The sequence below is a fragment of the Panthera onca genome, chromosome C1 (genome assembly GCF_046562875.1).
Source record: "Panthera onca isolate mPanOnc1 chromosome C1, mPanOnc1 haplotype 2, whole genome shotgun sequence".
Taxonomy (NCBI): domain Eukaryota; kingdom Metazoa; phylum Chordata; class Mammalia; order Carnivora; family Felidae; genus Panthera; species Panthera onca.
Window position 1 is genome coordinate 159,473,848 of NC_138346.1, and position 23,688 is coordinate 159,497,535.

Consider the following 23,688-nt stretch of genomic DNA (forward strand, 5'->3'; position numbering starts at 1 on the left):
AAAGTGTAAGAATTAAGGTAAATGAAACTTTTGTTATGAGAGAGAAAAATCTTTTCATCAAGCATAAAGATGGGATTACGAAAGTTTGTAAGGAAAGGTGAAGCAAGCTTAGAGGAGTAGGATCTAGAAATATAGAGATGAGGGGACAACATTCCAAATATACTAGAGCTAGAAAGGTTCCCAGAGTTAGGTAAGTCCTGTGCTTGTTAAATTTTAATGTACATTCACAAGTCATGTTAAAATGCAGATTGTGATTCGGTGGTCCCTGTGGGGCTTGGGAGTCTGAATTTCTGACAAGCTTCTAGGTGATGTTTATGCTGCTGGTCTGGGGGCCACACCTTGAGTAGCAAGGGTCCAGTTCACATGCATTAGGATAGAAGAGGATCCTGAAACCCAGGTCCTTGGTTTTCCTAAGGAAGGGACTTGTCCATGCCACACAGCTGATCAGTATGAGAGCAACTCTCTGTTTCACATTATGGCAGCTCAGGAAGTGATGAGATACCATGGGCTTTGCAGTGAGAGTGATCGAGGCTCAGTCTTGGCCCTGCTGTTTACTAGGTGCAAAGCCTTGGCAGACTATTCTTTCTGTATTCCAGTTTTCTCATTTGTGGAATACAGACAGATAGTGCCTACCTTGTAGAAGAGTTGTGATAAGTCAGAGTTATGATTGACGAAGAAAAAAGGCACAATAGTGTCTGGCAGGTAGTAAGTAATCAAAACACATAATGTGTCTTCTCTTCTCCCTTTTTTTGGCCATGTTAATATTGCCATCAAGGAACAAGGCCTTATCTCGAGGGTGTGGGCTGTGCTGGCATCCAGTGATAAGTAGGGGCGGGGGCAGTTAACACTGGCTGGCAAATAGGTGCTTGGTTGGGCCAAAAAATGAAGATTTCTTTCTTCCTGCCTTCCTTCCTTTTTTTTTTTTTTTTTTTCCTGATTCTTTGGAAGAGGATTCAGGAAGGTAAACATATATCCACTAATGAATTTTTTGTACTTCTTTGCAATTGAGGCCTTTAAAACATCTGCTCATTAATAGAAAATGCTCAGCTAACATCACAAATATTAATGGTAGAGATTTTTCTTTCTACTCTGGTGAATACATGACTTCTCTTTTGTCTGGGTCCACAATTTTTTTGTTTGTTTTAGCTGCTTACCTACATACCAAGAAAAACTCAATCTCATAGTTGCCAAGGAGATAATGAGAAACAATAACTTGTGAAATGTCTTCTTTAACAATAAACTTTGTTTCAAATACTAGCAAGGAAAAGGAAGGATGTTGCTAGTTTTGCATTATAGGAGGGTTAGAATTAGTCCACATGGAAGGTGCTGAAAGTGAAAAGAAGAAAAAACGTCTGGGAGGAATTAAACCTGTTACACGGTGCACGGCCATTGTAAGAGCTGCTTCAGAAATCTATTTAGAAATCATTGCTCTTGTATCTGAATCATTACAGACACACCAGCATCACCCACTTCTTATTACTGCAAACATAGCAACAGTTGCCATGCTAGCAAGAGATTCGCAGCACAAACACTGGAGTCAGGAGGGGGCAGGGCGGGGCCAGCGCTGGAGTCACGGCTGGTGAACAGCGTTCAGTGCTGCCTGTACAGATTTAATTAGGCCGGTTGTTCTCTTTGGTCCCTGTGCTGTGGCCTGTCAGACATTTCAGTAGAGCAGAAGCAGTCTCAAAAGCAGCATTTTTTGGACCAAGTCTTACTTTCGGTCTTAAACAAATGTCACCGCCAAAGGCAGGATGTATGCTTTGGTGTACCCAAGAGTGGGTCTGGGCCCTCGTTTTGGTTATGAATGGAGAAAGGGCCAGGGTTTCTCTTCATTTCCAGGAATAATAATCATAAAAAAAAAAAAAAAAACTAAAAAAACTCATAAAACGCTCATCATTAGAAAGTCGGGCTATTCGTTGTCCCAATATGTCATTTCATCTAATTGAAAACTGAGAAATCTGTCACCATTTATTTAGCAGTTTGCCTCTGGCGAATCTTTGCAGGTTCCCTTCTCGTGGCTGGGAATTAGTTAATTAGTATTACAAAACACGAAGAAGTAAATGCACTCAGGCTCGCCCTTTGGGTTACCAGGGAGCCCATTTTAGGTTGCTAACTGGCAGTGCTGGAGGACAGAAAAGAACATGAAAATACAGCATCAGAATAGCCACGGCGAGAGCTGCGTCTCATTCTCTCTCAAGTGCGTGTTGTAACCTAGATATGTCACTCGCTTGCTCTTTTCATGTAAATCTTTTATGCCTGGCCATACATTCAGGTCCTTAAGACTCATAAAAAGTTGCCAATTCTACACACATAGGGCGCTTCTCATATTTTCACTTTTATTAATTTCCCGTTTTTCATCACTTCCTCTTCTGAAGTGTTTGGTTTGGTGTTCTTTTACATTTTTCATAGAAAAGCGTTGTTTCCACCCTAGGGTGGTTTTAAAAGTCAAGGAACGGGAGGAAAGGGCTGACATTTTTTCACAGGCTCCTAACTTTAAGGCTGAATGCCTTTGTTCAGTGTGAAATCTCCAAGCGTCTCAGTACAGCAGTCAGATAGGCTGGAGGCCCCACGTGTGGTTTGTCAACTGATTGCTAGGTGGCGCTAGAGAGCAAGGCAACTAGGCAAGAGCCACTGATAACGATTGATTGCTCTAGGTTCACATCAGCTGAAAGGAAGTTCTTACACAGAGCTCTATCACATTGCAGCACAGACGATTTCCAGTTCTGCTGATTTGTAGGAGAGCAGCAGCATAAAATGCAGAGGGCATGAGCAATCAATTTATAGTTTTCTTTCCAGTTTTTTTGTGTATGTGTACACATGGGAATCGTTTGCTTATTTCACTGTAGTGCTTTCTGGGTAGGGCACCTAGGGCTGTGGTAAAGAGGTTTGTAAATATAAACAGCTGTGCTTGTTGTTTGGCCCTTCGAGGAAATAGTTTTAACTTTCCGTAGAAGCCCTCTCCACTTTCTTCCGCTTTCTTTAATCTTCCCTCCTTATTAGATGACATTTGGGGACATAATGAGGAGGCATACAGAGTACTTTCACACCCTCGTATCAACGTGAATAGCCGTATATTTTCTCTTTCGACCCCATACCCTGTGGCATTAAGAAATTTTCTGCTTTTGTTAATTAGAAAAACTTATGGGCACCTTGAAAAGATCTGAGCTTAAAAAGAAAGAGATAAAAGGCAACTGACAGGCATTATGGCACTTGCTTAGATTCTAGCTGCTCTCTTTGGCTTTTATATTTTTTCAGTGTGGACCCTTAATGAGCTTGATAACTGACCTTCAGCAAGTGGATGTCACAAAAATTACACATCCTGTGGCTGATAACTATCCTGAGAAAAAAAGTTTTCTTGTCCCTAGATGAGGCAAGCAACATCTTCCTGTCCTCATTATACAAACAATGTGAGCAAGGCCCATAGAACTGGCCAAGACAACTCTTTCTACAAACTTAGAAGACATTGCTGAAGTGAGAGGTAGATACTGCTGTGAGGCCCTGATACACACTGAGGTCTTTTGTAAATTCTTTGATGCCATGCATTTTTTTAACGTTTATTTATTTTTGAGAGAGGGAGAGAGGGGGTGGGGGAAGGGCAGAGAGAGAGAGGGAGACAGAGGATCTGCAGCAGGCTCTGCGCTGACAGCAGAGAGCCCAATGCAGGGCTTGAACTCACCAACCGCGAGATCACGACCCGGGCCGAAGTTGGACACTTAACCAACTGAGCCACCCAGGTGGCTAAACCAACAATCTTTAATAAGAGTTCTGAAATCAAAGATGATATCTTTCTATTATTCCTTACATTTATAAATCTTAAAATTATTCCAATTTAGGATTGGCTAGAGGATTGTGTTTATGAGTGAGAAAGTGTGGTGTTTCATTTCCAGGTTAAGAAACTCTTGAAACCCTCATTGTTAGATAGGCTACTTGTTGCCCCAAAATGTCAGCTAAAAGATTCCTTAAAAAAATTACAGTGAATGCAACTGACTGCTGTACTAGAGAATATATAATGAAGAAATGAAAAAAAAAAAGGTCTAGTTTTGCAATGTATGTAATTCAATAAAGGAATCACAGTAAAGTGGAGTTATCCTCAAAACTGGCCCCATGGTGTCTAGAAGGAAAGAGTTTGTCTTTTTTAATGTTCTGATTGGTTTTTGTGCCTTTGAAATGTGGCCAAGGAGTCAGGCTCGTTTTCAGAAACATGATTAAAGAAAATAGAGAGGGCAGGGTTAGGCCATGGCATGCTGATGGATGAGGCAGCAGATGTGGACTTTGCTGTGTTCATGTTAGGCTATATCAGTGCAGACAGCTGATTATAAAGGTCTGTTATGAGCAGGCATAGGCCGAGGTAAAGTGGCTAGTATCAGAGGTAGTGGGAGTGAGAAGGGACAATTTCCCTCCATCACACGTTGTACTGGCTGTAGACTGAGAGTGCTCTATGTTCCATTAGAGCTGGCGGAACTTTAGAGGTAGGTAGCTTGCTGCTGCTGACTCTGAAAGCTCAAATGAGAGGATACAAGCTTCTGCTTCTTATGGATGGTTCAGACATGTTGGTCAGGCTTAGTATCCAGAGATAGCATGGTGTAATGGAAACCCGACCAGCAGGCCCAGGTTCAGCAATTAACTACCATTTTCCCACTATCTAGTTTCATACAAATTCCGTAAACCATTTGAGTCTCAGGTTGTTTTACCCAAAAAATGGAAACCATGAGGCCTATTTATAAGACTGTTGTGAGGATTAAATGGCGTTAATGTTTGTGAAGACCTATCATGATCATTCATTCATTCATTCTACAAAGGGGCATTTAGCACCTACCATATGCCAGACACTGTTCTAAGTATTGGAGAGACAGCATCAAAAAGAAGAGAAGTTCATGCTCTCATGATATTTACAGTTAATGTAGATACCAATGAAAAAGTAAATGACTGGCCAAAATTTTCCAGGTCAATGTAAGGGTTACGAAGATACTGATTCCTGTTGATCTAAAGCTTGAATTTTGTTGAACCACATGGGGGGAAAACACAGCTTGGGCTCAAGCAAGGTGGGAGATCAAATAAGAAACACTGGTATAAAGCTAAAATCCTCAAAGGACAACCCCAGGGTGAACCAGAAGAAGTAAAATCCACCCTGCATAAAGAGAGCAGAGGATATGTGTCCTAATTCATCTTTGGCTCCGGGTAAAATGAAAAAAAAAAAATTAAAAATGAAACATTTACCTTGAGAAGTCCCATCCACAGTCCACAAAGACCCAAGTTTTAAAATAGAAATAGTACTACATGTGTTTTATGTAAAACTATAAGTTGAAGTTTTAAAGTGGTTCTGTGGGGTTAGTGTACCTATATGATTAGCAAGAAGAAATACAAAGCATCTGTGATGTCGTTTACACCAAATAAGTGCCAAAAAAAATTGCCAGAGATAAAGTTCCAAGGAGGATGAGCTCACAGTAGAAACACAAAGGTCTAAATATGTGATGAAACCAGGAGCAAGAATTAGCAAAAACAACAAACTACATAATTAGACTATAAAGATGGTAGAGATTAGAGATGGGAAATACCAGACATTCTGATATAGAATATAAAGTTAATGTGTTTGAAGAAAGAAAATAATCAATTAAAAGTATGTAGATGAAACATGAGACTTTCAAAATTGTCACACACACACACACACACACACAATTTCTAGATATGGAGTAGAAATTAGAAATCAATTGAAATAAAAGTGCGATGAATAGAAAAACATGTTAGATCCAGTTACCGAGAGACTATGTGAACTGGAAGATAGATTTGAAGAAATTACCAGAAGGCATCAAAGAAAAAGTAAATGGTGGGAAATATATGTAAAGAGGTTGGGGAATGTGGAAAATAGAGAATATCTAAAAAACTTCTAGAGTTGCAGAAAGTTAAAATGAAGATAGGGTACAAAAATAGTAGCAGAGACAGTGGTGAGAAATTATCCAGAATGTATAAAAAGATGACAGTTCTCAGATTCTGGACACCCAACAAATTCAAAGCAAGATAAATAAATTAAATCTATTACTATACACAACATAAACTGTAGGATACCAAAGACACAGAGAAGTTCTAACAGCAGTTGTAAAGGATAGATTGAAAATAAAAGAAAGAATTAGATCCACAGATGAAAGTTTACAGCAGCAAGGAAAGTCAGAAACATGTTGAATGCATCTTGAAGGTATAGGGGAAGAGTAATTAAACACTTCAAATCCCATATTCACTAAAGTATCTTTCAAGAAAGAGGGAAAATAAAGGTGTTTTCATATGATTACTTCTAACAGAGTCATGTTAAAGGAATTTTTAAAGATGTATTTGAGGAAAAGGAAAATGATGTAGAAGGAAGATGTGAAATGTAAGCACAATTAATAATGAAACAGTAAATATGGGTAAGTCAAAATGAACCATAGTTGGATAAAACAATAAAATAATACCTAAGATGTAGAATAAAAAAAAAATCACGATGGGGGCACCTAGGTGGCTCAGTCGGTTAGGCATCCAACTTGGGCTCAGGTCATGATCTCGCTGTTCATGAGTTTGAGCCCCACATCGGGCTCTATGCTAACAGCTCAGAACCTGGAGCCTGCTTTGGAATCTGTGACTCCCTCTCTCTCTGCCCCTCCCCCACTCACCCTCATCTCTTCTGTCTCTCAATAAATAAATAAATGTTAAAAAAATTTTTTTAAATTTTAAAAAATTGTGATGAAATGAAAACAATGGACATAAATATAAGATAATTCAGGAGGGAATGATTTGCAACTAAAATGCTCTAAAACCTTTTGTTTTGGAGATCTTTTATTTTAATAACATATATTAAATTTATAGAACTTGTTAAGTATGTTAAAGTTCTAGGGTGCCCACCAAGAATCGAAAAACAGAGTGCATATTCAAAGAATCCAAAGAAAAACAAACAAACAAAAACAGGATAGGGTGAGAAAAAAGAAAAACTAGAGAGAATAAAATAATATGTTAGCAACAAATTCAAATTATTTCAGCAATCAATGAATGTAACAATCAATATGACAAAAAGTATATAAGAACCTTACAGAGAAGATTATAAAATCTAACTACAAGATCTTAAAGAGCATTTAAATAAATGCAAAAACACACCAAGTTCATGGGAAGGGAGACCCAATATCATAAAGACGTCAGATCTTCCAATATTGATCTACAGTTTTAAAATGTCTATAATCTTGGGTGCCTGGCTGGCCCAGTCAGAAAAGCATGAGATTCTTGATCTCAGGGTTGTGAGTTTGAGCTCCATGTTGGGTGTAGAGATTACTAAAAGAAAATAAATAAACTTGGAAAAAATATAATCAAAATCTTATTTTTTTGTGTGTGGAAAATTCAAGCTGATTATAAAATTTATATGGAAGAGTAAAAATCCAAGAATAATCAACAATAGCCAAGATGAGACATGCCCTACCAGATATCAAAACTTTAAAAATGTTACTGTAATTAAACTTGTGAATTGTTGACATAGGGATAAACAAATATTCCAATAGGACAGAATATAAAAGCTGAAAAGAGATCTATCTAAATGTAGATCCTTGATGAATAAAAGAACTACCATTACAGATCAGTTGGGGAAGGGATGCTTATTTTTTTCTTCTTTTTAGGAAAGAAGGAGAGAAAGTTTATAATCATTATTTCATGTTTGTTCATCCTATTCTCTTTATACCTGGACAACATCTCCATCTTCAGTGAGACCTCTCCTAAATACCTTAACTCATAGCAATCTCTCTCTTTTACAAACACACTGGGAATGAATGGATCAGTCACTTCTCTCCTCACAGAGTTCAGGTACCTCCATTCTATCCTTTTGTTCATTAAAAAATGTGGGTAGACATTTAATACTCTAATGGTGACAGAGTGGTATAGAAAGAGGTCTGAATGATTTGGCGGTTCATTATTTTTGGATAAGAACATATCTGAACTTGATAGGAATGTAGGGGCCAAAAACTCTGAATGGTAGAGTTTTACTCACTTAAAATGCAGAAGTACAAAGCATGGCATTCATAGCCCAACTAATGATTCCTCTAATTTACTATAAATAAACATATTTAGTATTCACCATCCACAATTAAATTATAAAAGAGATATTATAGGCATCTGAATAAAAACAAAAGAGAAGACAATTTTTGTCCTATAAGTGTTTATGGGTTAATGGAGAATAAGAAAGTAAATAATTGTAAGACAAAATCATGTAAGTGCATGAAGTGGCACAAAATTCTGTGACCCATAGTAAGGCATGGGTGGCGATGGGGTAGCCCCAGAAAAGCCTCCCTAATGATCTAGTGATTAAGCTGATTGAGATATTACTGATGGCTTATTAATACTTTGACAAGATTGGGGGGTGTCAAGGTTAAAAAATATAGGGTATGGGGATAGGTTAACAATAGGTTCAACACAGGGTATGTATGGGACATAGTAGAACTCCTAGTTTGTCTAACAGTGTGCATTACTGGGGATGTTATTGCTATTTTATACAGGATAATTTTTTTTAAGTTTATTTATTTTGAGAGAGAGAGAGAGAGAGAGAGAGGGAGAGAGAGAGAATCCCAAGCAGGCTCTATGCTGTCAATGTAGGGCCTGATGCAGGGCTTAATCCCACAAACCACAAGATTCTCACCTGAGCTGAAACCAAGAGTGAGACACTTAACCAACTGAGCCACTCAGGTACCCCTGTACAGAATAATTCTTTATTTTGTGGAATTGTCCAAAACATTGTAGGAAGTTCAATACTCTGGCCTTAGCCAACTAAACAGTGGTTGCACCTCCTTTAGTCACTGGGACTACCAAAAAGTGCCTCACACAGATCCCAAACTCCTAGCATGCATTTGAGAAGAGAAGTAACCGTATCGCTCTCTGCCTAGAACCATTGGAACATATGATACTCAGCAGGAGGTATAACTGGAAAACGTACCATTGATCATTTTGGATTCCAGGATGACATAATTTCACTTAATTTTAGAGGTAATGGAGAATTATTGGTGGTTTCAAGGTAGAGTAATGATGTAACAGGAGTTCTACAGAAGGAAAGGTCATGCTGGCAGTAGAGTGTTAAGTGGATTAAGGCCAGAAGAAAGCCGGAAGGGGAGAGAAGGTTAAAGACAAAGGAAGCAGAATGGTCATGTGAGACATAAGGACTGGGGGGTTAACTGTGTGTGTGTCTGTGTGTGTGTGAGAGTTGGAGCTGAGGGTTAATATGACATCACAAGAAAACTCATGAAGACGAGAGAAGCAAGGTAGGAGGAGCTGAAAGTGCTCATGAGCATAGTGTTGAGATTGCTGATGTGGTGAGCTGGTGAGAGAAATAAATTGGGAATGAAATGGGGATGAAGAACGGAAGAGCACATTCAAAGAGCCTGAGGGAAGGTTCAGTACAAAGATGCATGTAGGAGAGGTGGTAGATGAAAAAGAGAGTGTTGACCTTTGCTGATAAGAAGGAGACACTATTGCTTGTACTTGATAAACATTCTGCTCCATAACAGCAAATGGCCACACTCTTCTCACCACTCTCCTTTTTTTTTTTTTTTTCATTCCTCCCAGGAACATCAGTTTCAGGGTGCTATCATCTTACACAATTGCTGCATTCCGGAAAAACTATGTGTAAATTAAAATTTTATAACTTACATTCAACTTTTATAAGTCAAATTGCATTCCAAGTGCACTCGGCAAGCTTTCTATTTAAAGGAACCTTTTGATGGACCCTTTTGTAATGTGAAAAATTAATTCCAAATGTATCTGTTTTACAGTTGCAGTCCCTGGATCTCTGGTTTTCTTCTCCTGGACAGCTAACTAGGTCGTGGCGTTCTATTCTCAGAGCCCAGCCCCACACAAACACTAATTGGTTTTCGCATCTGAAAGGTTGTGTATCACTTTGTCATTTCTAAATTTACATGATGTAATCCATGTACAAGATGGGAGAGATTTCATACCCAGTGGGAGGAGCAAGTGCCACATGCTTAGTTTTCCAAATATATCTAGAGACACAAAATATTTTAAAAGAGGCAGTACTTCAGAAGCGCCTTCCTCAATCTCAGATTTCAGCAATTTGTGGTTTCAGTAGGAACTGGCAAATCCCTATAACCTGTGGAAAAAATATCTGACTATTTCCCACCTTGACATTTATTTTAGGAAGAACAACAATAATCAGTAAAAACAAATATGCAAAGGAACAGCAACCAAAGCCATCACCAAATCCTGCATCATAAAAGTACAGGCTATGAACTTCATAACCAAAAACTGAAAAATAAATGCACCATTTTAAAGGCACTGTTGAGGGCTGTGAGACCCAGAATTGGAAGCATACATTAGTTAGGACTACACCATTCTCTTAAAAGCATGATGCCAGGCTAAAAATTCCACCTGTGTGATTCTAACGAGTTAGGATGCCTCTTAGATCAGCAGTCACTAGCACACTGCAAGGATTTCTGGGAGAGGCCACACAGGTAGTCAACCTTCAAAACGATATCCTTTGGTTACAGCTGCTGGGTCACCTCTGCTCTCACTTGCCTCTCCTTGTTTATCCCCTTGGTTGTATACCCTTCCCCCGGAGTGACTGACAGGTTAGCACTGTAGCATTCTCTTCCAGCGTGCTTCTCATACTCAGAGGTATATTAGAATCATCTGGGAGATGTTACAAGCTTCTGACGTCTGGGTGCCACCCCCATGTGTTTTGGTTTAATTAGTCCTGGGCATCGGTACTTGTAAAAGTTCCCCGGGTGATTCTAACGTGCAGCCAGAGTGGAGAGCCACTGTCTTGCAGGCTGTTAAACTCGTGGCCCTGCTGGGCTTACTCCATCAGTTCCTGTATCCTTAGGCTCTTTGACTTTAAGAACCTATTGATCTCTGGTCTCACTTGCTCTGTCTTTCATATATAAAAGCTGAAAAGGCAGGCTTAGGAGAAGTAGCTGAATTCTTTCCCTGACCGACTTCCAGAAGAAACTGGAAGAAGTCCAACAATATGAGTATTGGCAAAATATATCAAGCTTCTGAAAAGTGCCAACTCCTGTGCCAGAGAAATTCAGTAAGCATAGAAGAGACTTAGGTGAGAATTCTAGCTCTGCCTCCATAAACTCAGGAAAGTGACTTATCTTTTCTAAGCCTCAGTTTCCTCATCTGTAAAATTGGAATACCTACTTCCTAAGGTTTACTTAGATGACAACTCAGTGTCTAAAATAGCATCCAGCATGCAGCATGCACTCAATAGTGATAGGTATATAAATGGAAAGCACAGAGAAATTAAAGCTTTTTCATTGATTATGTTTAAAATTAATAACAATTATAATTTGTTGAGTCAATGTATCCAAATCTTTATCTATGAAACAAATATTTACTATGTATCGACTTTATGCCAACCATACTGCTGGATACTAGGGGTAGAGTTACGAATAAAACAGACATGATTCCTATTTTAGTGAATCTGACAGCTTAGCTAAATGCTTCACCTATTTCTGTAGTTGATTTCAAGCAGTCCAGAGACTGAACTTGCTGGAGGGATAGTACAGCTAACACACTGACATTCAATGCACCCTCACAGCAAATACTCAGGATGTACTACATTGTTAAGAGAAACCTGAACCAAGTAGAGAGACAAAGACTTAGCAGAATTCTGCAACAGTTGTGAAGGGCCAGAAAGGTAGAAGAAATCTTATGAGAATATCCAAAGGAACATCTCAAAAAACCTGATGGGTTTTTCCCACCCCATTTGAGCAGTTTTATTAGCAGTGGTATATTTCTCGGGGTTCTTGAAGGCCAGAGAAGTTGTATTCCCTCCACCCCCAACTCACCTGATTGGGAGCACACCTGTGCCTCCCGTGCTGTGTAGCTGTCTCTGTATTGTAAATTGTGTGACTTACCTACATTCCTGGAACTTGTATTTTTTGCTTGGGTCTACTGGCATCTTTTAATCAATCACTCACTCCTGTGACAATACTGCCTCTCTCAATAACAATCCTAACAGCTGGTGTTATTATCTCTATTTTATGTATAAGACTTAAGAAACGTGCCTAAGGTCATTGGGCTGGTAAATAGCAAAGCTGAGAGTGAACCTCAGTCTGTATGACTCCACAACTTAACCTCTGCCTCAGAGTAGACATACTTCAGGTGACTGTGCTTTGGAAATATCAAAATCTGACCATTCAGAGAATTCATTTTAAATTTTTTTTTTTTTTTTCAACATTTATTTATTTTTTGGGACAGAGAGAGACAGAGCATGAACGGGGGAGGGGCAGAGAGAGAGGGAGACACAGAATCGGAAACAGGCTCCAGGCTCTGAGCCATCAGCCCAGAGCCTGACGCGGGGCTCGAACTCACGGACCGCGAGATCGTGACCTGGCTGAAGTTGGACGCCCAACCGACTGTGCCACCCAGGCGCCCCCAGAGAATTCATTTTAAAACCACAAGTAAAGAGTAGGAAGACCAAATGGAACTAGAAGACAATGCTATGACTGAGCCTAATCTAATCTTGGCCTATGGGCCCTTTATGAAATTATATAAGAGACTGGAATCTAATAAAGAATTGTGTCCAGTTTGCCTGGTTATCAATCAACCTGCTGATACTTAATTTTATGACATTCTGTAGATTAAAGGCTTCATGATTCAGATTCCCATCTCTTCATAGCTGTAGCTACCACTCTTTTGTTAGACCTAGAATATAATAACTACAGCTAAAAAAGCAACATGAGCAATTTGTGTATGGTATAAGATCCTTGATAACTCCAGATAATCCTTCTCCATCTTCAGGGTAAAATTTCTTACTCTGATGTTGGAGAGTGTGAGTGAGTGTGTAGGCATTTATATGTGTGCCTGAGTATACATGTAGAGCAGCTCATGTGTAAATGCTCAGGAACTCATGCAGAAGAACAGATATTTTAAGCCATTTTTTTTCAGATTTCCATAGGTTGCAGTATATATGCAGTAGGGTATCCATTCAGCTTACAAGTAAATGCCTTTTCTGTTTCCCATCCAGAACAGGGGTTCCTGGCAGCCATGCTTATATTAATGAAATATGACCCCACTGCCACTCCAATCATGTTGCTTATACCAGCAGTGGCCATTTGATCCAAAAAAGGCCAATCACATTCTCTCTCTCATGGCAGACTCCATTTATTCTTAATTCATTATGGTTTCTGTATCTATGCCTTTTGTCATGTGACTTTTCAGTTCTTTCTATTAGAGGCTGTGTATATATATTTTTTGTTCCTATTGGATGTTGGACTCAGCTATGTGACTTGCCCCTAGAGCTGGCCTATAGAAAGCCATAGGATGCAACTTGAACATAGGCTTTAAATGAGCATGGGAAGCTGGGTCTGTCTTCTTGAGTTCCTAGCCTTTGTCCATGAGAAGAACATGTCTCAGGTAGCTGCTGGTCTGAGGACAGAGAAAGACATGTGGAATAGCCTTGGATAAAATCTGTGCTCAGAGTCAAGCCCACCAATAAGCAGTTCACAGGCACATGAGCAAGGAATAAAAGCTTATGATCAAATATTGTTGAATTTTGGTATGCATTTTATAAAGAATTATTATGGCACTACATAACTAATATATCTCCTCTTGAAGCTTTACAATTAAGCTGAGAGACAAAAAGATCTCCTATTGAGAGGAACAGGGGCATGTAAATGGTAGAGCTTGCTATGGAAGAATGTTGAACTTTTTTTCCCTCTTTTTCTGACTTGCTCCTTTAGTTAAGTTTCTCTCTCTCTCTCTCTCTCTCTCTCTCTCTCTCTAAGGTAAAGTTCATATAAATGCAATTAACCATGTTAAGGTAAACAATTTGGTGACATTTAGTGCATTCACAGTGTTTTACAATGACCTCTATCTAGTTCCAAAATATTTTCATCACCCCGAAACAAAACCCTGTACTCATTAAGCCTTTATTCCTAATTTCCCATCCCCACCCCAGCCTCTGGCAACTACCAATCTGATATTTTCTTTTTTTTTATAATGGGTTTACATATTACCTATTATGGATTGAGTTGTGTCATCCTCCCACCTAATTTGTATGTTGAAGCACTAACCCCTTATGTGAGGATACTGGAGATGGGGCCTTTAAGGAGGTGATTAAGTTTAAATGAGGTCAGAAGAGTGATGTCCTGATCCTACAGGACTGGTGCCCTTATAAAAAGGTGAAGATTGCAGAACTCTCTTTGCCATGTGAGAGCACAGTGAGAAGAAGGCCATCTGTGAGCAGGGAAGATGAGCATCTGTAATTCCCACTGGAGTCTGACCATGTTGACACCCTAATCTCAGACTTTCAGTCTCCCCTGGTGAAAAAGTAAATTTCTCTTATTTAAACCATCCAGTCTGTGGTATCTTGTTATGGCAGCCTGAATTGACTCACACACTTATTCTGAATATTCATATAAATAGGATCATATAACATGTGGTCTTTGTGCTCGGTCTCTTTCCAATGAAGGCAAGTTTTCAAGGTTCATCCATGTTGTAGCATGACTGAAGAACATCTTATTGTGTGCGTACCACATTTTGTTTATCTGCTCATCTGTTAATGGATATTTGGGTTGTTTCCACCTTTTGGCTATTGTGAATAGGACTGCTCTAAACATTTGAGTACAAGTATTTGTTGGAGTACTTGTTTTCAATTCTTTAGGGTATATACCTAGGAGTGGAATTGCTGGGTCATAGAGTAATCCTCAGTGTGCTGAACCTTTGGTGCTCAGATCCTAAAGCTGTTTCTTGGTTGCCACACAAGGAATTCTTCCTTGGATTCCATAAGATAACCACAAAATACTTTCAATAAATTCCCTTTGTTGCTGTAGCTACACAATTCTTACTTAAGCTAGAGTTAACTGCTGTTACTTGAAACTTATTATTACTAAACTAACAAATAATAAAATTCCTATTTTTTGGTCCCATAATATTAATATAATATTATAAGAAAAATGGGCTAAATCCTCTTACTTCAAAGTTTGGCATGGGGTGGTAAATCCCCCATTGATACTAACCACATCAGATAACTATCTTGATGAGATTCTGGAATTCATCTGGACTGTGAGATTGTTGCTTAGATTGCTACTCACCTTTGGGACCAGGCAGCATAGGACCTTGCATTTAGAGCATATTCCAACTCAAAACGACTTCGTAAAGCTGCCACATGGCTCCGGCCAGGCCCTCCACGGCTCACCAGGCAGTCAGAAGAAGAGGAAGGTGACAGAGACCCACTGCTGTTACTTGATGCAGGAGACATCAGCTGAGTGAAGAAGGGGTAGTTTCAATCCTTTAATAAAACCAACAGGCTTAGGGCAAAGAATAGAATATAGATTTATTTTAGCTTTCTATTCTAGGATTTCTCATTTTTAATTTCTATTCATCTCAGCTTGCTTCTGGCTTTTCCTATCGGCCTCTGATGGCAACACATGGCTCACTTAATTTACTTTTTTGACCCAGTTCTATGCTGAGAGCTGGCCCTTTAAACTTACACTCATCTTTCAGAAAACATGGTAGGCTTAAATCAGATTCATAAAATAGATATTTAGAAGGTGATTATTTAATGGCTAAAAGATTACATTTTTCACAATGGTGATAAGATTCATGGCAGAGTTCCTTTAAGTTGTAGCTTAAAATTATCCCCCTTATATGAAATTATTTCCTTTACATAAAATGAATTTATACACTTTTCCAAGAATACATCCATTTTATAAAATGAAGGATGCTTTAATGTCTGGCAAGCATGAGGACTAAAGAGAGTCTTTGGGAGAGCATTTTTAAAAATAGTTACAAATAGTTAAATGTAGCTAGAAAATAGAAGAGTATTGAGGGAAGAAAATGAGAAGGAGTAGAGAAAAAATAGGAGAGTAGTTTTCTTGAATTTCTGACGACCTTGCTGTTTATGCACTTTACCTAACCCAACTGAGAACATTAGTGCTTTGACATTATAATTTCCTAAGACATGTAGACAGTAGGTTTGGGTTCAAAAATATAATATATGTAAATTCTAGGCTCTTCACAGTAGCCAAGACATTTCTAAGTAAAGCTCTGAGAATCATGTGATATCAGTGTTGAAATGAACCTTCAAACTCTTCAATGATTGAATCTTTTCCGTGCCTCTTTTCCAAGTTAGCTATACAAGCTGATGGGGAGCTTCCGGTGATGGGGAACTCACTGCCTCCAGATCTGTTCATTTATCTTAGGACAGATCTGACAATTAGAAAGAAAGTTCTTTCTCATTAAAACAAAACAAAACAAAACAAAACAAAAACCTTAATTACCCTTCATTTCTATCTGTTGGCCCATAGAAAACAAGGCCAATCCCTTTGCATGTGATCATTTTTCAGATGTTTAAAAAACAGCTCTTGGACTCATCCTGATTTTCTCTTCTCTGGGACAAACACCCCTGGTTCCTCTAATTGGTTCTTACATACATGATTTCAATCCATTCATCATTCTGATATCTCTCCCCTAAAATTTGTGTTCCAGTTATAATTATCCTTTTAAAAGGACAAAACTGGGTACTATTTTGTTTGGCTATCTCAGAAGAGAGAGGAATAATCCCATCCTTATTCTGTAGCAAGACAGCTACTTCACATTCTAACTTCCACAGAGTTTGTTATCCATTGACATTCATGATGCTCCTAAACCATATCTCCACCATTTGATATTCTTACTGTTGTTTCTTTGACCCTGGTGTGTGATGTTATACTGATTCTTGTTAGACATGTCCCATCATTTTATCTTCTGAGATATGGAATTCCACAAACCAAGCCCCTGAAAGCTGATTTGGGTCCATTATTTAGTACAACCCAGTCCAGCAAGTTCTCTTGCATATAGTTATTCATCTTCTCTATGAGGGGAGATTGTGCTAAGAGGCTTGGTCAGTATAAGAAGACAAACTAGTTTAGGAAGTCCTACCATTGTCTCTTGTTTCTGGAATCCACTCTTTCATCTAATTGGATATATTCCCCAGACTTGGATATCTCTTTCATCTAATTGGCTATATCCCCAGCAGTTTTGCCCTGGGAAACTCAAAGGTTCCAAGTGAGAGGACACTTGGAACTCAAGCCTTAAAAGTGTCTTTCAACATTCAAGGCCTCTGGCAGATTCTCTTGTTGGTAGGGGCTACTCAAGCCCCACCAAATATATATGTTTCAGGACCGAAGAGAAAGGAATGAAAGTTTAATGTCCAAAGACTGAAGCTACTTCCTACATACAAAACTTCCTTTTTAGAAGTTCTGGTAAAGAGTTATGAGACAGAGCCATTCACTCCAGGCTGTAAGTGAAGACCTGGAACCCTTTCCCGATAAACTGGGTTCTAATGACACTAAGTTGAAATTTTTTTTTTTTTAGGGAAAAAAAGTGGGATGGTTCCACTTTGGAATTTCACTGTGCAATCTCGGGTTGATGCTGTTCCCCCTGTTTTGGCCCTTCCCTTCATATGCATATGTATATATGAGCCTATATGTGTGATATCCACCCCCCTCTCTTGCAGCCTTGGGAATATATTATTATTTTTGAATTAGTGCTCATGTTTTAGCGTCCTTACTTATTTTCAAATGCTATCTTCTGACCAGGTGTATAGAAAATTAAGGCAATTAGAGAGAAAATTAAAGCAAACAGCTCCTTGATATTAAGGGAAGAAAATTCCATTAGCCTGATTACCAATATATATCACTTTATGCAACATATGTGTGGTATAAAAGCAATGCATCCCAATTAATTTATGCACTAATTTTAGTGATAATTTTCCCTTTCTTATTGAGCATAAATACACAGTGGCTTAAAATTTAATTTATGTTTCACTGTATATAGGAGCTTTTGTATAGAAAAAAGTTGATTTAAACAATTAACTTCTGGGGCGCCTGGGTGGCGCAGTCGGTTAAGCGTCCGACTTCAGCCAGGTCACGATCTCGCGGTCCGTGAGTTCGAGCCCCGCGTCCGGCTCTGGGCTGATGGCTTGGAGCCTGGAGCCTGTTTCCGATTCTGTGTCTCCCTCTCTCTCTGCCCCTCCCCCGTTCATGCTCTGTCTCTCTCTGTCCCAAAAATAAAAAAAAAAAAAAAAAAAAATGTTGAAAAAAAAAAACAATTAACTTCTAACGTATTTGCATGCACTTGCAAGCAAGCAGGGGAGGAGGACAGGGAGAGGGAGAGAGAATCCCAAGCAGGCTCTATTGATCTCACAAACCATGAGATCAGGACGTAAGCTTCATCAAGAGTCAGATGCTTAAGGGACTGAGCCCCCCAGGGGTTACTACTGTATTTTCAAGTTTTTACATATTAATTTTAAAGCTTGGCATACCTGTGTCCATTTGCCTGACTGATTATTTGTTGGGAAGGCCTAGATTCATGCTGGATTTGTTTTTATCCCTATAGATTCAGTTAGTCCACCCTAGAAACTTAATGAACAGGTTAAAAATATGAATGAAGTTATAACCTCCATACCTACTATCTTTCTAGAAGCACCATCTTACTTATTCCCCAACACCCTTGGATACTCAAGACTTTTTTTATGGATATATTTCAGAAGCTAAAGTTCTTACCTCAATGTTGCAGAGACACTCTTCTAACTTGGTAACAACTTCAGAAAATTCGGGTCTTCCCTGTAAATAAAGAAAAGACTTTTTTCCCCCAAAGAATAAAAGGGAGGCAACTCTCTTTGGATTTTAAAATTGGGTATTTGCATTTGTAAAGAATGAGATTAACAATAAAGTATATTTTTATTTAAAATACACTTGTATTGAAGTGTTAATTGAATGTTCATTTGCTGTTCAGGGAGGGATGTTGAGTCTCCTTCTGATAAGAGTTTTAAGTCAGAATTTGCAACTACATTCAGATAATGAAATAGTGGAAAAGCTTTAATTAGCTTTGCATGCTTTTAAATGGCAGGTTTTCCTCTTCAAAATGAAAGAATAAAAGTGAATACTAAAAACTGTTAACTATCTCAGTGCCTTATAATATACTGTACAATGTGTCTGTAGGAAAAGAACGACTAAAGCAAATTTTATAATTAGCTTCATTTTTGAAAAATGCCACCTCAGATTCAAAGCTGAGATCAATAGAAACCTCATGACTATATCCTATTTTAGGGTTAAGATAAGCTTTTTATATTAAAAAACCTGCCCTTAAAGACATTGTTCGTTATGAACTTCTGTGTCAGATGAGTCTGCTTAAACAAGCATTTACTGTATTCTGATCATATTCCAAACTTTGTTCTAGTTGCTAGGGATGCAAAAATGATTATGGATCTATGAAAAAAATTCTGGGAATTTTAGAAAGTGTTGTTCTCTTTGGAAGAAATTATATGCCTCCTTTTGTCAGATCCTAAGGACTATATAACCTATCATTTCTCCTTTATGTAACTTTTACTGCCAGGAGGTGGATAGCCCAATTTAACATTCAGGTGCAGTAACCGACTAATTTAGATTCCTAGTAGAACAATTTCTCCCTTAATATCTAGCCCTCCCCTGAGGACAGTATTTCCCCTAGAGCCCACTCAAGTGGAAGCTGTTTTATCTTGCATATTCCTGGTACCTTCTGGTTGGTGGGGGAGGTGATGGGGTGAGTAGAGTTCTGGGTATTCCTTACTGTTCCTGCAACTTCCGAATGGTTTCTCCTCTAAAAACCACCGGTTCATCAAGCTCTCCCACCAGTCATTCTCCCCCATTCTTTGAAGGCTTTAGTGTTTGGCTTCCTGTCATGCTAACACTACTTAGTGCTTTTAATATCCATGTAGCTCATCATCACAATAGTCTGACCTCTGGGTTCCTTTGTCTCCTCTTCTGCCTTGATCTTACACCTCACCTTCCTGGTAGGTAGTCACATAGCTCCCTAGATTGACCCTGTTACTAACAAGGTCTGCAACCCTTCAGTGTCTCCAATCTGTCAATTTCTGTCAGATCACTATCTTGGCCCTATATCTCCTTTCTTTCTAGCTTACTTCTTCTGAAACCCTGACTCCAACAATCTTTAACTACACAAACCATCTTACCACTTTAAGAAACCAACTTTTTATTGTGAACATTTTCAAATATACCCTAAAGTATGAGAGAACAATTCAATAAACCTTCATGTATCTATCACTCAGCCTTAAAAAAACATGTTTTTGCTAATATTTTCTATGTACATACATATGTCCATATCTATCTACCTACCTACTTTTCATCTAATCTCCCCTATTTTTTGTTCATCTTACCACCTTTTCACTGTCATTTACTCACCTTGTTTCTTCCTGTGCTTAGCTTAGATTTCACTGGCAATCATAATCACTCTCTTCCATACTACCTCAACTCCCTTGCCTTATCATGCCTTTTATACAGTATTGGAAAAAATCCCAATCTTGACTGAATCCATCCTTACTGGACTTACTTCAAAATCATGTCCCTCTAGGGGAGCCTGGGTGGCTCAGTTGGTTAAGTGTCCAACTTCAGCTCAGGTCATAATCTCATGGTTTGTGAGTTCAAGCCCCACGTCAGGTTCTCTGCTGTCACTGCAGAGCCTGCTTGGAATCCCTTCACCCTCCCCCCCCCCCCCCCCCCCCCCCCCCCGCTTCTCTCTCTGCCCCTCGCCCACACATGTGTGCACTCTCTCTCTCTCTCTTTTTCTTTCTCAACAACAACAAAAAATCATTTCCCTCTAACCTCAAGTGCACCCTCAGTACTCCCTTGGGAGATTACACATTTTTAGTTCACTCACTCTTTCACACTCCAGACTGGTCTTGTACCTTCTCCTCTTTCCTCAAATGTCTAATTCCTACTACTACATTGACCACTCACCAATGCCTAAATTCACATAATTTGTCTTCAGTCTCACTTTTATGGATGAATTTTGCCTGATTCTCTCTGAGGCCAATTCTTATCCCTGCCTATCTTCAAGGGTATTGCTCTAACAATAATTTTCTCTTCTACTTTTCTTGCATCACCAATGTTTCTTTTATTTAATCCCAACATACTATTAATTCTTCCATCTTAAAAACAAATAAGCAACAAAATAAAACTCTTGACTCCACTTCTTCCTCAAGCTAGTACTCCATTTTCTCTATTCGCCAAAATTGCTCAAAAGAATTGCCTAAATTCACAGTCTTTTACTTTATTCCTTCCATGTGACCTCCACCCAAATCATGTTTTCTCCTGTAACACTTTGCTAACCCTGCTCTTGTTTAGGATACAAAGACCTGTCTCCACATTGCTAAATTCAAAGGTTAAGTTTCAAAGCTCAGCCTATTTGGCACTGCATTAAATACAGATAATCATTCATTTATGCCTGAAACATTCTTTAATAGGATTTAAGGTCACTACTTCTCACTATTTTTCTCTTCTCTCACTTGCTCTTTCTTAGTCTCCTCTGTTAATTTTGCTTTTCTTCTTTATCTTTAAATTCTGGATTGCACCAGGACTCAGGCTTTGGGTCTCTTCTCATCTATCTTTAGAGTTAATTTGTTGAGGGTTTAATTCTGTCTCATGGTTTTAAAAAACAACTCCCAAATATCTATATCTAGCCCAGTACACTCCCTAGGCTAAATTCACATATGCAATTTCTTATATTTATAGTCTTCCCTGCTTCAGTAAATGGCAACACCATCCTTTCACTTACAGAGGCCAAAAACCATAGACTAATCTCTAATTTCTTTCTTTGTCATACTCTTGCTCCTAATCTACCAGGAAATCACATTCATTCTGCTTTCAAAGGGTATCCAGAAACTGAATGGTCAGATAGCAATTATAGCAGATGGACCCTCCCCCAGACAGCTGTAAACTCTGGACTAAATATAAAAGACAGCTACCTGAAGGCAGAAGAGAGGGAACAAAAGCTGGTAGATTCTGGAGGGGAGTCAATTAGAAAAAAGGAAAGGCATGTAGTAAGTCTTCCGCTTTAAAAATTTTTTTACAACACCTACCCTAAGGGCAGACCTCATCTACGTCTTAGGGAACAATTAAAATTCTTATGAAAACCTGCAGGCTTGGTTGCTTAAAAAACCAGAAGATAAAATTCAGGGCAATCAAAGTTTTTTAGCTATGGTTTTATAACAAGTTATCACAAATTTAGTGGTTTAAAATGATACCCATTTATTATCGTACAGTTTCCATGGGTTAGGAGTTGAGTGCAAAATAACTGGGTCCTTTGCTCAGGGTCTCACCAGACTAAAATCAAGGTGTCAGCTAGCACTGTGATTCTCATCTGAGGCTCAAGACCTCTTCTAAGATCACTGGTTATTGAAGAAATAATTTCAGGGGCTCCTGGGTGGCTCAGTTGGTTGGGCGTCTGACTTCAGTTCAGGTCATGATCTCATGGTTCACAAGTACGAGCCCCGTGTCAGACTCTGCGCTGACAGCTCAGAGCCTGGAGCCTGCTTTGGATTCTGTGTCTCGCTCTCTCTATGCCCCTCCCCTGCTCATGCTTTTCTCTCTCTGTCTCAATAAATACATGTTAATTTTTTTTTTTTTTTTTTTTTTTAAGAATTCATTTCCTTGTGGTTGTATGACTCAGGTCGCTGTTTTCTTGCCAATAGTAATTCAGGGATGACTCAGATTCTGGAGAATGCACAGTTTCTTGCCACATGGTCCCTATTAAGTCGTTCACAACATGGCCATTTGTTTTCTTCCTGGCCAGCAAGGACATGTTTCTCTTCTTCCTCTGTGACAACTGGAGAAACAGTCTCTGTTCTTAAAGGGCTCATCTGATTAGATCAGGCCTACCTAGGATGCTTTTCCTTTTGCCATATGAAGAAACATAATTATAGGAGTAATATTTCATCATATTCATGAGTTCTGCCCATATTTAAGGGGAGGGGATTATCCTTGGCACGTATACCAGGGGGCAGGGATCTTGGTGGCCATCCTAGAATCCTGCTAGAAAATGAGGGGAGATTCTGGAAGAAAAGAGTCTGAGAAAGGGAGCCCCAGGATCTGCATATAAACTCTGTTTAAATCTCTGGCTGACCTCTGGACCACATATGCATGGGGTTGACTAAGCAGCTCAGGTAGGCTTAAAAAAATGAACTGACATTAGGTCTTTTGCCTAATGTAGGACATTGTTACTATTTTCTCAGACTAGAATTATCTAACTCTTATTCTCTGCCTGTAGAAATCCTCTGCCCTCTTCAAGGCCCAACTCACAAGATACATCCTTTGTTAAGTGTTCAAGTGATTCCAAACATTAATTTTGCAACTTTGTTTAGATTTACTTCATTCTTCCTTGTGTTATAACTAGATATTTATGTGTTTATGTCACTAACTAGAAAGTGCTTTGAGAATAAGCAATGCCTTATTTATTCCTGATTACCTCACATGTTCCATTGCACAGGATAGCTTGTCTGAGCTCAAATTTGTTACATTAAATTGCATCATAATAAAAAATTATCCATAATCTACCTCTATTTTTCATCTAAACCATCATCATCTCTTTCTTGTAGTCGTATAGTTGCCTTGTAACTACTTTTGCTGCTTTTGTTCTTTGCCTATCAAAAGTATTCCCAACATGATAGCCAACCTACAGCTAACATAATACTCAATGGTGAAAAACTCAATGCTTTTCCTCTCAGATCAGGGATAAGACAAGAATGCCACTCTTGCCACTTTTATTCAACCTAGTATTTATTGGGAGTCCTAGCTAGAGTAATTAGGCAAGAAAAAGAAATAAAAGGCATCCAAATTGGAAAGGAAGAAGTAAAACTGTCACTATTTGTAGATGGCATGATATTACATGTAGATGGTGTGACAGAAAACC

General features: G+C 38.8%; 1 protein-coding gene across 2 annotated transcripts in view; it reads right to left on the reverse strand.

Annotated features, from left to right (window-relative positions):
- The window catches only part of TNNI3K (TNNI3 interacting kinase), a 296,246-nt gene that overhangs the window by 40,296 nt on the left and 232,262 nt on the right, over window positions 1-23,688 (reverse strand). For both annotated transcript variants that reach the window (XM_078451786.2, XM_060623103.3), the window contains 2 exons: window positions 18,507-18,566; window positions 15,054-15,223 (listed from right to left, as the gene is read on the reverse strand). In XM_078451786.2, the coding sequence (XP_078307912.1) occupies window positions 15,054-15,223; window positions 18,507-18,566 (230 nt within the window). The remainder of the gene's footprint in view (window positions 1-15,053; window positions 15,224-18,506; window positions 18,567-23,688) is intronic.